Source organism: Lethenteron reissneri, chromosome 30 (genome assembly GCF_015708825.2).
Source record: "Lethenteron reissneri isolate LAM-NWPU_2019-01 chromosome 30, ASM1570882v1, whole genome shotgun sequence".
Lineage (NCBI taxonomy): Eukaryota > Metazoa > Chordata > Hyperoartia > Petromyzontiformes > Petromyzontidae > Lethenteron > Lethenteron reissneri.
This window is the reverse complement of record NC_083808.1, coordinates 6,214,599-6,232,932: the sequence shown is the minus strand read 5'-3', so window position 1 is coordinate 6,232,932 and position 18,334 is coordinate 6,214,599. Positions and strand designations below refer to the sequence as shown.

General features: G+C 40.1%; 1 protein-coding gene across 5 annotated transcripts in view; it reads left to right on the top strand.

Annotated features, from left to right (window-relative positions):
• LOC133349455 (voltage-dependent calcium channel subunit alpha-2/delta-2-like) overlaps nt 1-18,334 on the top strand; it is a 151,368-nt gene that overhangs the window by 76,200 nt on the left and 56,834 nt on the right. For all 5 annotated transcript variants that reach the window (XM_061562928.1, XM_061562924.1, XM_061562923.1 and 2 more), the window contains 4 exons: nt 10,514-10,571; nt 12,179-12,229; nt 16,683-16,782; nt 17,553-17,711. In XM_061562928.1, the coding sequence (XP_061418912.1) occupies nt 10,514-10,571; nt 12,179-12,229; nt 16,683-16,782; nt 17,553-17,711 (368 nt within the window). The remainder of the gene's footprint in view (nt 1-10,513; nt 10,572-12,178; nt 12,230-16,682; nt 16,783-17,552; nt 17,712-18,334) is intronic.

The following is an 18,334-nucleotide window of genomic DNA, read 5'->3' as shown; positions in this document are numbered from 1 at the left end:
GTTTGCATTTAGCATGGAGGTATACATTCATAAAGGATTAATACATATAGTTTCCTTTGGTATGTATGTGGTCTATTGAGTGTAGATGTGGTCTATTGTTGTGTATATGTGGTCTATTGAGTGTTCATGTGGTCTATTCAGTGTATATTTGGTCTATTGAGTGTATATGTGGACTATAGAGTGCATGTAGTCTATTGTTGTCTATATGTGGTGTATTCCGATTGGTTTAATTTGTCTGCACATAAATTGTGACTTTTCAAAAAATAGAAAATGTGTTTTAATCACACAGCAACTTTAGCCTAATTAAATTTTATTCGAAATGCCTGAGTTTCCAAACACATCTGTAAAATGCAATTTTTAAGATTAAAATTGTTTAAACTAGCAACATTAATGTTGGGTCAGTTAGGTCTATATTTTTTATTTAACCATTCCAGGCAATGCACTTTAAACAGATTTGCAAATTGTCTAATTGCTTAAGGAATTGAAACCCTTCTGGAAGAAACTGCCATTACAAGAAATAATTTGCAATTAATGAGCTTTTTAATTACTGCCATTAGAACATCTACGATACTAAATCAAATGGAAATTTGCCTGCCACTGCCGGTAGCGCGTCTGAAGATTTCTAAAACAAACGAGCACCGAGTGCCAGCTTAGGGCAAATGTCAGGGCAAAGGAATAATTGTGAAAGGGCTGTTTGCAGGAACCCGATTGAGAGCAGTTTTGCATGCTCCCAGAATGCACTTTTGCCTTGCCAGCACTGGCAAATGGTGAGTCGCAAACTTATTTCAGGCTGCACTAACCGGGGAGAGACTCACTCGAGGGTGGAGAGGCTAAGTAGGAAGCAATTACTGTTTGTATGCGGAGAAATGGAAAAGTAAAGAACACTTTGCTTGTCTTTATTGCCTTTGAATGTTTTCATTTATGCTGCCGTGGTGTGATGGATGGCACACTGGACTTCCAGAGGTTGCCGGTTCCATCTTCTGGGCACGGTAGTTGAAACAAAGGTGCTAACTTCTTTAATCCCCTACCGCCTCTATCCACGCAATTAACATCTCGTCACGGTGGCAACACGTTAACTCACCATGGTGGCGAGATGTTAACTACCTCGCCTGGTATGCAGGAGGTCGTGGATTCGATCGCAACCCTAATTCCTGTATATTTGGAGTCTGCATGTTCTCCCCGTGGTAGTGTGGATTTTTCTCCGGGTCCTCCGGTTTTTCCCCGCACATTTATAAACATGTGCTGAGAGTATATGGCTGCTATAAATTTCCACATGATAAGCCACTTCGTTGAGCTATCATTTGTGGCCAGGTGGATTCTGAAAAAGAGCTTTTTAGCTCGGTGGGCCTTACCTGGTAAAATTACAAATAGTTGAAAAGTAAAACAAATAGCGTAATGTTTAATGGTCTGAATGCGTTTGCCACAGTTAGTGGATTGGCAGGTCTCACGTGGGAGGATAAAGTGTGGTTATCCAACGTCTTCTGATACGACTGGCAAGCATGGAAGAGGAGGCCAAATACCCTCTAATGGGGCCTTCCAAACCTCCCTCTCGAGGAAGCCCTTCCACCAGCAGTGGTAGTGTGAACAAGCAGTTGCAGGGCTGCTCCTAATGTGTTTGTTTAACACATTCTTATGGAGATGTCCATTTTTTATGCCAAATTCTATTCGCAGTGTTGCCCGGGCGTGAGCTTAGGTTCATATCTCATTACAGATAGTATAGATAGCACGTGTCCATGAATAAGCTATGTAATACGCAGGGGAGCGATGTTTAACAAGGTAATTAGCACATGATAATGCATGTTGTATTATAAAAACAGACCATGTCAAGGCATTGCTCTGTAATTGTTACATTAGAGCACAGGTATTTATATTTAAAATGTCTTCATGGTTTTGGAAATGTTTTGGCTGTAATGTAAAATAATATTGTTTGTGTCCAAGTGTTAATACGTTATAGGTATTTTACTAATGGCCAGCATTTTGAAATGTGATAAACATTCGCTGATTTAGTTTTTTTTTATAAATCAATGTGAAGGGCCTTTTATTCAATAATTTAACATTTGTTTCGCGTTATGCCAAAATTGCATGGAACTGGTGGTGATAGATTTATTATTTGATCAATATCGCATTCCAGATCTCACAAAGGCAGCTTGATTGCTGTGTGGCCAGAGGGGCGATGGCTACAGGAACAAACGCAATGATTGCAGCTGACAAGAATATCTCAGGCAATATATTGCTGAAGAAATTGTCCAGTGCTTGAATAAATAATATGTACAAAATGTATAAGCATATATTTTATTCTTATGTTTTTTTTCCGGTAAAGTCACATATGTAAAAAAATAAAAATTAATAAAAGTAAAATAAAAATAAAAATCGTGACGTTTCGGACGCATTTTTATTTTACTTTTATTAATTTAAAATTTTTACCTACGTGACTTTACCGAAAAACCCTAAGAATATGAATACTTGCAGTCACGAAAGCTTCAAATCTAGACTTCTTTTTTGTTCCATATAATCAATGTTACGCTAATTATATTATAATTTTCACAAATAATCTGCTTCAAAAATGTTTTATAGCAATGCACAAATTTCAGCATGCATCACAAATATAAACTACATCGTAGCCGTTATATGAAAGGGTTTGTAATAGACGCTTTATATTTATTTGTTAACCGCGATTCATACGCTTGATAATTAATGGGGAATTGTAGTTACCATAATTACGAGTGTGACCATTTTTCAAAAGAGAAGCACCAGTAAACGCCAGAAAGAAAAAAATAAACTAATCCCAATCTTGGAGATTGCGAGCTTCTGTAACGATCTTTTGATGAGTCCTAACCACTGGCTCATTAAGTGAATAATAGTGACAGGCAGCAACAGCAGCAAGAGAGAGAGAGAGTGTGAGCAAGCGAGGGCGAGGGAGATGAGAGGCAGGGATAAAACGGGGGGAGGAACGGAGTGTCGTGTGTGTGTGTGTGCGTGAGCGAGTTTCAACTTCACACAACGCCAGAGTGCTGCTCCTGGGAGCAAGCATTGACCCCCCCTGACATCATTTACGCTTCAGGGTCACCTTTCCCGCTGTGACCAATGGGAGGGCACCTTAGATTAGCCCCCCCGCCTCCACCACCACCACCACCACTCAGGAGGTCTCGAAGAAATGAAAGCTTTTTTTTTATTGTCAACTGTCGTGCGTGTGTTCGCATGACGAAATAAAGGGTAGGCTATCGGTGTTACCTGTGGCGTTCACTAATGATGAGCTTCTAAGCGGTAGACGAATTAGGTTAAGTGAGTTTAAATTGGCCACTGCCGCAATAAACGCTCGCAATGCCTACTGCCGCGAAGCGTAATGTACGAGCAGGCTGAGTTTAAGCGGAATCTCCCCCACAGAAGTGGTTATCTGTTATCTTTCTAAGCCATACACTAGAGCATGCATGCTTTGGTGGCAGCGGTGGCACGGAGATGTGTATCTCCCTTGCCTGGTACAACGGAGATGGTGGGTTCGTTCCCGACCCTGACTACTTGGAGTTCGCGTGTTCTCTTCTCCCCCGTGGTCGCGTGGAATTTCCTCTGGGTCCTCTGGCTTTGCCCTCCAAATTTAGAAACAAGCGTTTAGATTATTTAGCTGTTATGAATTCACACATTATGCTATACACTAGCGCTGAACGATTTGGGGAAAATATCTAATTGCGATTTTTCTGACAGATATTGCGATTGCGATTACATTTTTAAAAGTCAAGCTTCAGTTCAATATTCACTGTGTACTAGATTTAAAACATGTGATGGAGCATTACCACATCAAAATATGAACTGCTCTATATATTCTAATGCAAGGATGAGAACTTAAAATATATGAATTGCTTCCAACATGTATTTATTTAAATGTTCTAGTTGAAATAGAACAATCAAACATGAAACAATTGTTAAATTAAATAAAGAAAGTTATAATAGAAAATAAAACAATTCCAATAAGAAATAGGACTTTTAAAATCGCAAAAATTGCAGCCTTTGCAATTTGCTAATCGCATTGTTTAAAATTGCGATTTCGATTTGAAATCTATTAATCGTTCAGCCCTACTATACACCACTTGGATAAGATTTCATGCGTGGCCATGTCACCTCTGAAATAGAGCTAATAGCGTAGTGGGCTTTAACTGATAAATACAAGTTTAGTTTACACCAGGCCTTTTAAGTGTTTTAAATGAGGCTTAAACCAAGCATGGAAAAAATGGAGCAGTTATATACACTCGACTACAGAATGTATTTATTGCTACCACTCAATTGCATTGGAGACTAATTGTGGTGCAGCTCATGGTGTCTATAACAAGTATTGAGTACAAGTCATTTTCGGGGTGTCCGCTGTAATGGAGCAATGGTCAGCACACTGGAACTGCAGAGGTGCACGGGCGCCATCTGCAAGCGGGAACAGTTGAAACAATGCTGCACGATGTTTAAAAATCCCTTTCCTTTTTTCCGACCAGCAGTATACATGAGTACACCATAGTTGGTTGGACGGCAGCTCGCGTTCGGTAGGGTAAGGTGTGGATACTCCGCCACCACATGTCTGGCCAGCACGCGACAAAAGCCAATTGCTCTTCAGAGAAGCCCTTGAGAGCTTCCTTTTCGTGACGGCCCTTGCTCCAAAAATGGCTCCAGCAATACATTGCAGGGCTGAAAATTTACCTATACAGTCATATTCAATTGATCGCTGAGGCTTTACGCTTGTATGTATGTTGAAATTCTTTCTCACCGTGCTTAGCCAACCGTGCTGATTGGAGGTAAGTGCGGGGGAAGAACAACAAATGAAACAAAAAAGTAAGTTCCAAACAAATTTGTTAAATCTAGGTTTAAAAGTGCATAGCTCCAGTGGCTTCCTAATATCAGAAGGAAGAGCGTTCCAGATGGCCACAGAAGCGTACCTGAAAACGCGCGATGCAGTGACCGACTTTGTTCGATGGTTAGCCGACAGCCACTGCGAGGATGACCAGAGTTCAGCCTGATAGTGTTATGCTCCTTGACGAGATGAGCGAGGTATTGTGGTCCATGTGTAGCAAGCACTCTGTGTGTAACGAGTACGACCTATATGCTTGCATATATAGTGCAATATTTATTTGTCTGTGACAAGTGGCACTGAGTCTTCTTTTTCCGAAGACGCCTGCGTTCGTTAGCACTCAAAGGTTCACACAGATGGGTTCGTTAGCTCATTATTTATTGCCTTTTCCTCACCACGTAGTATTTATTACAAGTGAACGTGATTTAATGACCTTCGCCTCCAAATCGCTGGATTACGATTTGTATGCTGCACGGTTAGAGGTAAATATGAATGTGCCTGCACTCAGCATCGCAGGCAGTTTTATGTTCTAGCTGTGTGAGTTTGCTTGAGGGGATGGTGATGTCGTAGTTTGTGCGCTGTGCTATGGTTAGGGCTGTATCTAAGCAACGATTAATCAATGATTGAGCTCACCAAACATACATACATGCATCGACTCGCGTGTATACGATTCAATGTGTGTTGTTCAATTTGTAAATAGTAATAATAGTAATATTGTACGTATATATTGGTACCATTATTATTGCGCAGGGCTACGTTTCACAGAAGAATATAGTGTGCTGGTGGGGAGCGATGTGGTGGCAATGTGTCATCCAAAGTTAGTAAGGAATCAAATGTTGCTAATTTGGACCGACCATGATGCTAGCACGCAACCCATTCCATGTTGTGAGGAATGGGTTCATGTGACCCCTGCAGAGAAGTGCTGCCCCTTTTACCACAACATACAAATAAGTATAACCCATAAAAACAAAGTTTTTCACTCTAAATCCTTTATATGCGTGGCGGCTAGAGTCCTCTCGTCCTCTGGCTTGAGATGGCTGCCACCTATGGGTCAGATGATTGTCTGCAGTATTAAACAATTGGTAATTACATATTTAATTTGTTTTACCTAAACAGTGTAAAATTTTGGAATTTTTTTTTCACGAACATTAATTGTCTCGCACAACGAGTCTGTGTGTAAAATGTCAGCTCGATTGGATCACGGGAAGTGGGTTAAAAAACGACCGAAAGGTTTGCACGGTCGTAAGCAAGCAAGCAAGCACGCAAGCACGCAAGCAAGCAAGCGAACTTAATATAAAGGATTTAAAAACATTTCGATTTAAAGCTTTCGTGACTGCACGGATTCATCTTCTTGGTTCTTTCGGTAAAGTCACGTAGAAGGGTCTTCACCTGAGGACGGCTGCTTGCGTTGTGGCCGAAACGTCGTGAGAATTATTTTATTATGTTTTATTTTTATTATTTTATTACTTCCCTTCTACGTGACTTTACAAAAAACATGTTTGAATCGAATTGCCACCCAACTGCGTGACAATTCATTGAATCACCGGAGGAGAAATCGCCACATCCCAAACTATAACCCTGACAAACGTCGTTCGATTCATGGCCATACACACGGCTAACAGTTGTATAAACATCTGATATGTATGGCGAACTTATTTCTCACCGTACGTAGCCAACCGTGGAGGCCTCGCATAAGCTAGTTCTTGCCTCGGTGAGTACCTGTTGCAATGTGGTTGCACATCAGCCCCGGGCAGACAATGGCGATCTAGCGTGAAGCTCCGTGCCGTGTGCAAACGATTGTGCCACTGGCCCACCCTACGTTAAATTGGTGTGACTGTAAATTTCATAATTAAATACAACTATGTACTGCATATATAGCTATTTTAGAATGAAAATAGTGCCTTGGTTTTGTGAGTTTGGGAGCAAGGTGGGTTATTTGCGTGGTCAATAAACGGCTTCCAGTGTTTCTTTTGGGCCAGCTCGCCTTCAATACCGCGCACAACTCATCCTTTACAACATCTGCATAGAAACATGATGCAATGCAAATGTTATACCACTTGTCTGGTTTTCGTTTTATTTGAATGAAACCATACATTTTATTCCACTGTGGAACTATCTCTAATGGTTGGCTCTCAATAATATGCGGCAAACTGTAATACCGTCATGGAAATGAATGTTTTTTTGTAATATGATGCTTTAAAAAGGCACGCAAAGGAATGCAGAGAGAAATGCAGTCGCCAAATATAATGTGGCCAAAAGCAGTGACCTCAGCCCTGTATCTTCCTTGCAGAATTGCTTCAGCAACCTCAATTTCATTGATGATTATGAACATCCATCTGTATTGTTAGAATAAAGTGACTGGAGGTGTTTATATATTAGGATATTGCATTTGCTGTTATTATATCCCTAACATCTGTATTACTTGAAAGAGTATTTGTTATTTTAGTCGTAGTACAGTGTATAGGCAATATACATAATATATAGTATTTATGAATCCATTACAGTTTTACTTATTTTCTTTGGTTAAAATAAAGTCTTCCCTTCTGCCCTCAATTTTAGAGTCAGCTTTGAGATGCTAATGCATAACGTTTCTTCTACAGTATTCATATGAGGTTAATTTTGTGGTGTACCACTTTCGCCTTGTACACAGTACCGTTTTCATCTTTCTCAACTTGGGATCTGCAAAACACGAATAATTGCATCGTTGTGGGGAATATAAGTAACAACATAAACAAGCAGACAATACACCTCATTCCCATATCTGTCCATCCACGTAAAAAAAACGAAGTATTTTTTACACATCACATCAGTCACATGGCCTTATGGAAGTGCATCACTCACTCTAAGCTAGTCTTGACAATCATTGTTTCATCGGCAGTCAGGCTTGCTTGAACCAATGCTGGTGAACTGTCAGATGTTTATAGACAAAGATATGGGTCCTAGTTCAACCAAACACTATATATAATACACGAAATACGAGAAGGAGGAATATTGTCTGATTATATGTTTCGTATTCTACATATGTGCTTTCTTGAGAAACAAAGTTTGCAAACCGGAATATGCTTCAATGGTGATTCAATTCCACAAGCGAGTGCAGACTTTGTTGAAAGATGAGCACACTGCTGCATCCAACCATTAAGCAACCAACAGGATGCCAACAGCCAGACTGTGTGTGAATGTCGCTCTAATGTGTTTGCACCAGGTGTTATTCGGCAGGATGTCCAATTTTTCACTTCACATGCTGAGAGCGTCTTCAAGAACTAAATTCCTTCAGAAATTCTTTCAGGAATTCAGTTCCTGAATGAGTTCCCAGCACACGGGAGGGAAGCATCCGACATCTTGCCGAACAAAGTGCGGTACAACCCAAAGACACATCAGAGGGCTTTACAGCACGGAACCACAAAAGCCTACGAAGTTGCTTTGAATAACTGACACGCACACTTAATGGAATAGTTGCACTCTGCCAGCTGTGTCGGTCAGCTCCACAACATGAATTAATCATCAGTGTGACTCTCGAGGCAATGCACTCCATGCTTGGCCATCGTTGAAACGCTATCAAAGCGCAGTTTTGTGCAATCTGTGATGAGTATTTTTGCAGGGCTCTGAGTGGTGTGATTGCCACAGGGGGTACAACTTCTGCTTTTCCTTTTTGCAACGATTGTTGGGACCCGACCGTATTTTTCCATTCTCTGGACATCAGTGCCCCACGGCTTTCTGTTCAACACAAAAGAATACATTTAAAATAGAGATGTCCTCAGAAACCCACCCAAATGGATAGTTTGGGTACTCTCTTGTGTAGATCCACCAGTCTAAAGTGTAAGTGCTTTTTTGATGAACTATTGCCCTTTCTCTCCAGTAACTCTGCAACACTGGGTGCCTTTATAACGTCTAACTACCTCGCATGGTAAACAGGAGGTTGTGGGTTCGATCCCGACCCTGATGATGCCTATATGTTAGAGTTTGCACGTTCTTCCCTTGGTCGCACAGATTTTTCTCTGGATCTTCCGGGTTTTCCCTCCACATTTAAAAACGCGCGTTTAGAGTCCTTGGCTGATATACATTTCCACATGTTAAGCCACTTCGTTGAGCTATCATTTCTGGCCTGGTCGCTTCTGAAAAAGAGCTGCATAGCTCAGTGGGCCTTACCGGGTAAATATATTTTTAAATAGGATGTTCTTGTGAAAACAAAAACAAGGTAAAGGTGCAGCACTGCAATTACTTGATGATGTCACTTCTGGTAGAAAGGCCGTCACTACAGCGAACACTGGAGAGCCCCACTATGGTGTGGCACATTAGGAATGGATCACTCTTTTAATTATATCCTTGTGCAGCAAGGGAGTAAAGTGTGGTTCTGTGAAAGTCCTGATGTGCTGTGCAGTGCATCAATGCATGTGTGTACAGCAGCATGTGGTGACTGAGTCGGGCCTGTAGGTGGCTGGCAGGGTTAATGAATAACCGCACGTGTAAACCAGCCACGTGGTTAATGGCGTCTCGGAAGAATTGCTGCGTGTAACACACGTGTTGTTGCATTTTACAGAGTGACGGTGCGTTTTTTCACAAGATTAATATTAACTACAATAAATAAATGTGCTTGCCCTCGATTTGGAGCACCTGCCCACGTCCTTCATTTCGAGTGTGCAACACGTGGTACATGTTTGGTCTCCGATTCCACTCTGACCTGCTGATCAAGTAACAGTGGTGTACCCATGTTTACCGCTCGGTGAACGTAGATTGAACCGGCGACACCTGGATTTGAAGCCCAGTATGTCAACTGTCACATGACGGCAACACCGTTGGTGTTCTTGAGAATTGGCGATTCGTTGCAATGAAAAAAAACAATCATTCCCCACCCCCAGTCCTATCTCCAGAAATGTGATGAATCGTTGTGGTTCTGGTCACAATTTTATTCAAAAGGAATTTTCTATTGTATTGTGGTCAATGGTAGCAGCTCTAATGGTCTCAGTTCTGATGTGAACCCATTACTTGCAACATATATTTAGTGCCATTTGTCAATCCACTGCTGGGTGAAGACCACCCCAATAACTTGTTGGTTATGAGAGTTGCGTGACCATACTTTACTACGCTGGTCAATGTGTGTTAGTGAATCTCGCAGGGGAGGGAAAGGACCTGCCCAGATATCACATGCCACTGTGAGCCACAGGTTTGGAATCGAACTAAGGCCACTGAGTTCATAGTGCAGTGTGCTAACACACCACTGCTCTACTGCTCTACCCAAAATACAACACATTAGAAACAAAACACATCAATTGTTACTTCTTACACATGCCGTATAATACATGTTTCCTAAGCTCTCCAACATGTTTTCAAATGGTACCAGTTATAACCAGGAAACAACACTGGGGAGCGAGCCAATCAATGCAGCAACAACTGCAGAAAAATCCCACACAGCCAAGACGTCGCAAGCTGAATAATCACACTCATCGGTGAATCAATGTCATTGTTCCACCCATCAACAGAAATTCCCGATATCCCCGCACAAAGCCAAATAATGAATTTTGCCTCCAACCCAAGTGGAGCTGCCGAATGGCCCCAGGTGAAAGGGCCCTTAAACGGCCACTCCACTTGTAAGTGCTGAAAAATGCAAAGTGTCGCGCTTTGCAGCATGCCCTGCTAACCGCAAACGCCCTGATATATTTATTTATTTCTTCTTTTCCTCCTTTCCCTTAGCAACTCCCTGGGTGGCTCCGGGAGACGTGGATTTGTTTGATGTCCGCAGGCGGCCGTGGTAAGCGCTCGTGAAGCGGACGGCCAAGGGCCACCATATTTCTTGCTCGCTTACCGCTTGATTCATTCATTCGTTCATCCAATCATTCATTTTTACGCGTAATTTATTGCCCCAGAGCTGCCTTTAATGGAGTTGACTGGTTTGAGCATCGCCGCATAAATCTTATCCCTGCAATGCAGAGTTGCAGCCAATTTCCTAAACGTTTAGATCATCGCAGTAGCGGTCATAATGGGGGCATTACATGTAACTAGCTGTGATGTAATCGTATGTGTAGAACATCACATTTTGCGTTTATCATGGTAATAAAATATTTACTTAAATTTTTACATTAAAGTCATGCCCAATATGGGTGTGCACCCACATATATATAATTTATACCAGCATGCTACCAGTTTATACACTTTGTGGTACAATAAAAGATGACATTTACTGTGACAGAGTTTCCAAACACATTTTAGCCATTTATAAACATGTACTATTTCAAATGTGACGTTTATATAAAAAAAAAACAACGCTCACATTACACCCAGTCTTTTGGATTCACTGGAACCAACGCTGTCTTGATCGTGAATTTATCCACCGAACGTAGATTCCTCAAATAGCTACATCAGAGACTGTAGTAGCATGACAATCGATGTAATCATTGTTTTCATATCATGATTCAGAAATGAGCTATGCCATGCCCTGCATTGTTTCAATGTACAGACAACTTGACGTGAATTCTGGAGTTGAAACCAATGAGAATGCTCATGAGCTTCATTTTATCTCAGCAGTTCCTCTGTACAAACATAATGAACAACATTACGGAAATCGGCAGTATTTATTGGAACGCATTTAATATTAGCAAAATAATAACAATAATAATCGTAAACATTCCTATCATGACTGTACGCAAGACTTAAAAACAGAAAATGGCAGTAAAAATAAATAAAGTAAATTTGAAAGTACTAAAGTTATTGTACCATCTGGCCTAATTAAAGATTGACATATAGCAAAAAAGAAAGTAATTTACAGCGTCTGCCTGCAATAAAGAATAACTTTATGCTGGGGGACTGTGTGATTGATGTGTCCGGCAGTAATTTCCACCTCCATCGCAGCACTCCTGGCATTTTCATTTACCTTTATGCCTGCAGCCCCGGTCATTTCGAGAGGCTCTTGTCCCTCAAGCGCAGAAAGTCAAGCAAGCAAACCGAGCGTGCCGGGAAATGCTTCCCGTTATGGCTTGAGGAACAAGCTCACAGAGAGACAAATGCTCAAATGTCTCAAATGCCATCACTCAAAAGCGGTGTCATCATAGTTCTTTGCCGCCAATAAAAAAAAGAGCTAATAAAATGAAAAAAGTTGAATTTCCATTGCCTCATTAAGAAACACATTTTCAAGACGGAGCAGTACGTTACTGATAGAGGAAAAATGCAAGACTGCTAAGGAAAAGTATAGTTTGCATTGCATATTGGTATTTAAATACATTTTAATGTGGGCGATTAAACAATCCCTCCGATAAACGGGATGTAGTTGCCGTGCTATTAATTCCACGCTCAGTTGCTGCATTCGACGATTGCCATTCATGCACATGCACGCGTGTTGGCATGATTTGTGTTTCTTTGCAGGTACATACAAGGGGCCTCATCTCCCAAGGACATGGTGATCATTATAGACGTGTGAGTACGGAGGAGCATGGCAAATGACAGCCGTTTGCAATAGCAAAAATTTCCCCTCGGGCTGAGTTGGCAGAAATTTATTTTGTCGCGGGGTAGATGTTTGCCACAGAACTGCTCTTGTTTCAACATGTTGTAGACGTTACTCATTAACGTGTTTGACATGCCAACTCAATGTGCAATAATAATATGACCATAGATATATCTGCAATCATTATCAACAGCTACTTTAATTTTGTTTGCTGGATGAAGGCTAATCCATTCGGCGTGTATAAATTTGCCTCTCACAATTCAAAGAATTGTCACGATTAAAAGTCAAGATTCGATTAAAGAATCAGATGGGGGGGGGGGGGTGTTTATATTGTGGTGCATTGTCGTACCTCTCGTGCAGGGTCATACTGACCATTTACACAATGACAATTACTCTAAGAGCAGTGGAAGAGGTGGTGCAGTGGTTAGTACACTGCACTATGAATGTGACGACCTGAGTTTCAATTCCCGGCCACAGCTAACATCAGTGGCAAGTGACATCAGAACCGATCTCGCTTCCCCTCCCCCCACACTTCACCAGTATGATTGAAGTATGGTCAAATACAACCAGTGACTGACAAGGCATGGGAATTCCATCATCCAATGGTGGATTAAGAATGGCCGGGATTTAGTTCATAGTTGTATTTATATGTGTATAATGAATACAACATTATCGATTCTTACACACGTGTTTTGATGCATGTATCGTGAGTGTAAAAATCTATTTTTTATATACATACAGATGAATTGATGCGTCATTACATGCCCACTGGCCATGATTGATGCCACTACCCACAGTGCCTTGCAGCATCATCCCATCGGGTGACCATGACTTCATCACTACATCTCATTTTTCATCACACCTTCACGTGTGCGTCTACTCTCTTTGCTCGCAATATTGTTTCGCCGAGAAGGAATAGAATTAGTTTTATATATCTAGAAACAATGTACTCTCTATAACATCGTGATGTATTTTTCAGGTGTAGTTGCGAATGGTAAATACTAGGGGTGTTGCCATCAGATTCGGTCATAATCGTAAATAGCCCAACCCCTGACCTCCCCTTTTCTGCCAGTTCAGGAGATCAGCTTAACATTGCTAATGATTGGAATTTATCAGAATGAAAATTGGATTTGTAACAAAAAATGTCATTGGATTATGCCCTATATTTATTTATTTTAAATCCTATATCAATTGATTGCATGCACAGATAAACATTTTAAACCGTTATGACATTAAGTCGCTGTAAGCCTTCCATAAAATAGTGTTTAATGAAGTAAAAGTTTAAGCGAACGTCTAAATGTTATTAGATTGCGAATAGCGCTAAACAGTCAATGTAGAATAACAAACATGTTTGTACCTTACCCTGTCCTGGCTTCCAGAACACTGTTAAGTGTGATTCTTTTTTTATGTGTGCCGATATATACACACACATATTTATGGTTAAAAATTACTGTGTACATGTAAAGATGCAACGCTGCTCATGATAAAGGTAATTGTCATAATTCAGGATCATGAATCGATTTAGAAATCGATTTTTTTCGTCTCGCTTTACCACCACTTGACACATTTAGTTTTTGTCTTAAGGCAGTGCTTGTGATGAATGTCAATAACACTTCCTCGGAAACTTAACACGTTCGTCAATAAAAGGAACAATGTTTCAAAGTATTCTGTATATTTTTGGGCACGTTATTGACGAATGCGTAGACATTGTTGTTGCGTGTATGCTTGTGCACTTGCTGCCAATGCAGCCGCATCACCAAATAATGTGTTTCATCTAACGCACATCGTTTGCATGAACACAGAATTTTCACACACTCGTGCTGCTAAGTGTAATGTCAACACTGGCTTGCCCTCACCACAGCAATCAGCAAAGTCAATTTGTCTCCACTTGTAAACAGGTTATGAGCACCACGACTCTGTATTTTGACTTAGCTTCTCCGAGGGCCAAAAGTACCGTTTGCAATGGAGAAACTTTTATTTCATGCGTATCCAGGCGAATTTGACATATGCAATATATCGACGTATTTTTACGCATTACTTGGTGATGGTGCTGCGTTGACAGTGTTGCACAAACACAATTAACAAAACAACAACAAGAACGCAACACATTAAACATTAACACTATCATAAAAAAAGTGTTGAGGTTTTTTAAAAAAAATTGTTGGAATAGTAACTGCGTATATCTGTGTAATATTTATGTAACTAAATTGCGATTGTAGTCTGATCAGTCTAAAGATAATCTGCATGACCCAATTCACATTAAAGGGCTTGTATTATTTAACGTTGATTTATATTCTATTTGCTTCACTGCTGTAATTTATTTTTGCTCTTTGCCATCTTGGCGACTCGGGTAACTCTACCAAATGAACCAATCCTGGTCCCAGGAGGTGTCACGTGGTTAAAACAAAATGAAGTGCAAACCTTGAAACATATTTCAACACCGCGTGCATGATATACTAAAATGTGAAGCTGCACAATTTATACTTTGGGGGCTCCAGTATTAAAGTTAAACTTTTATTCCTAAATATGGGAAACGCAGTTCACGTTAAACGGGTCTCTTGGCTTGTTTAATTGAGTTGTATGTACTTCAGAGTATGTTAAAACATAGTAGTAAATGAAATGTCACATCAGAGATGCGATTGTAACATTCCATATGTATTGCCTTTAATCAAACTGAAACGTTACTTAACTTGTTCGCAGTGAAGAGAGATTTTTATTTTTTACTGTAATGTCAGAGTTGTTATCATCCAATTTCCTCCTTCACTTTTTTTTTTACCACCCTTTCATGACATAAAATTGTTTTCAAGCAGCAGTTGTAAAACAAAATGAAAGTTATTAAATGTAACGCATACAATCATAAAGTCTAGCCGGTGCAGTAACCATGGTGAATTGCTAATTTGATTTGCCTATCATACACTCCTGTCAACCCGGATGTGTGTGTGCCAGTAGTTAGCGACTCTTCACTCTTTGCTAAACAATCACCGTAAATTGCCTTTCTTGTTATGGGTAGGCCATGCAATGTGCTCGTACTCTTTGTATAAGTTCTACTTGTTTGAGTGGCAGTCAAACGGTTTTGGGTAAACTCTGATCTTTCTTTGTGGCGTAACGGTGCATCGAACTCGCCAACACATGTTCAATTCTGAAGCTCTCAATACTTGCATCATATTGTATGTGTATTTGTTTTATCACTTGTGTTGAATACAACGTGTCAATGTGATCCCCTGCTGCCACTAGAGTCGCTACCATTCTCCACAATGTTAAAATAATATCCATTCTTTAATACAATCATGACCCTGAAATGTAACTATTCATCCAATCAGTGGGGGGAGGGGGGGAGGTGCATGCATCATTACACCACTAATATCGATAATGATTGCACGTCATTTTTCATCATGGTTATCCCTCAGATCAATGCATGTAATAGATAGAGCTTAGATATAAGCCACTGCACATAAAAAGACTTTGCTTCAAATGCTGAACAAATAGTTGAGCAATGTGTTTTTATACTTATATATATTGCGAGCACTTCAGATTTATACTGTACAGTATATATGTGGCTTCAGGCTCCTTACTATAGCCCCATATCCAGACCATGATAATATCCTATAGCCTATAGCCTGGGGCTGTGTTTTAAATATTAGACCTCTGAATTACATGACCTTCCTTCCCACAACAATTTTTTTCTCGCCATGAGCGTGACTACTAGAGCTTCCAGTCACATTTCATTTTCCTAAAAAAAGAGCAAAAAAACCCAGAAATATTTTTGGAACATTTTCAATTTCACATTAAATATCTTCAAAACATCAATGGCAAAGATTATAAGTAATATGCAAGCGCATTTTTTGTTTGAAATGTTTGCAAATATGATTGTTGCCATCGCTGTGAGTGTTGCCAGTGGCCGTATTTTTTTAAACTGTTTACTGTCTTAAACCAAAAATGCACTATCGCTTTCAGCAAGGCAAACAGCAATTAGCTACGGGGGTCTTTAAAAAAGTTAAAGGAAACAATGGCTTCCTTTCATCAAACGAAAGCCATTGAGTGGTGCTTGTGGTGTGCTTACTTTTGACGCATTATCTGAAAGGCATCACCATTTGGGGTGAAGATAAATTCCGATCAGATAACCGCCACCAAAACCTTGAGGTCATCGTGTGCTGCTCGAAAATGTATTACATTCTCGCAAGCGTTATTCATGTTTACTTTCCAACAAAAAAATATTTGTATTTTTTAAAATAGTTTTAAATTATACTTTGAAAATAGAGTGCACCTGGAAAATGTATCATTATCTTCTAAATACAATTCAGCAATTGCTTATTGTGTTACAATGACCTTGAAGACGCAAGATGAATAAAAGATGCCTGCTTTCAGTCGTGCTGCATAACAACTGGGTTGTTTTTCCTTTATTACACCTTGTTTGCATTGCTTCAGGAGCGGAAGTGTCAGTGGACTCACATTAAAACTGATGAAGAAGTCGGTGTCTGAAATGCTGGAAACCCTTTCCGATGATGATTACGTGAATGTAGCATCTGTAAGTATTGTGCCTCAGACATTTCCCTAAGGTACAACCAAAATAGAAAAGTATTATTATAGTCTGATGTTTGCTCGCCCGGTCTTCAAATAAAATGCATTACCATTATTTCCATGTGGTTATTGTATCGCGTACGTTAAAAATACATGTGCAATTAATGGGCTGTTTGCTGATGGCATTAGGGACCAGGAAAATGCTCTGTAAAGTTTTTAAAATGAAATAACCGATGGCAGATATTATTGTCCATAGAGATGTGTGAAATTTAAACTACACTCCAACTATTTAACATTTCACAATTTAAATACGCACGGTGTAAACATTGTATTTAAGCGTATAACATATTGCAAACGAATGAGTGTTACAAAAAAAAGTCCCTGACATTTAACTTTTTTAAAAAATCCTTTATATTAAGTTCACTTGCTTGCTTGCGCGCTTACGACCGTGCAAATCTTTCGGTCGTTTTTTAACCCACTTCCCGTGATCCAATCGAGCTGACATTTTGCACACAGACTCGTTGTGCATGACAATTTATTTTCGTGAAAAAATTTTTCCAAAATTTTCCACTTTTTAGGATTTTTTTTTTCATATTTAATTTAAAATACCAATGTGATAAAAATGAAACTCTTACTCAAGAAAAACAGAAATGAATAATAAAATAAAACCGATGCCACGCATATAAAGGATTTATAGTGAAAAACTTTGTTTTTACGGGTTAATTTTTTTGCACGTGTGTTTTTTGTCTATTGTTTACTTATTTATGTATTACACAGTTTCACAACGAAGCCGTCCCGGTCTCCTGCTTCAAGCACTTAGTGCAAGCCAACGTACGCAACAAGCAAATGCTCAGCGAGTCCGTGGAGAAGCTGACTGCCAAGGGGATGACGAACTACAAGGCCGCGTTTACGTACGCGTTTGAGCAGCTCTTAAACGTACGGCTTCCTTTGAACCTCGCAGGGCATGCTAATCCACATATTTGGAGGGCTGGAGATACGGCGCGGATGGAGGAGAGACATCCCCTCTGAAGTGCTCACAATTGCGCCGTTAATTGTGCAGAGCATACATATGTAAGAGAATCTGATTGTGAAATAAATAAGTAATGTTCGGTACACTGCTTAATTACGATTTAAACAACAACAATCCATTAAATTAAATACTGCTTTTGTGATTGCATTGAAATGAGAATTTAACTCCGTTTTTTTGCGATAATTCAAAAAAAGTCTGTGGTCTGCAAATGTTGCAATAACCATTGTAATTAAATAACTATTTATATAAACATGCATATCTCTCTCTCACGTGTGACAATTGACATCACTACCTATACGGTCATACAAGAGCAAAATACGTTTCTTCAGCTCTCCGATGTGTTTTTAAGTTGTATCACCTGTTCGGCTTTTTGTCCCACGTTGAAACTCCACGTGCTTTTAGCTTCTTCAGAAACCAATCTGAAGGAACGAAAACGAAGCTCCTAGCCTGTGGAGCGTTGAAACGTCGGAGACCGTGCCGAACAATGCGCGGTACACAACCCTGGAAACCACATCGGAGAGCCGCAAAA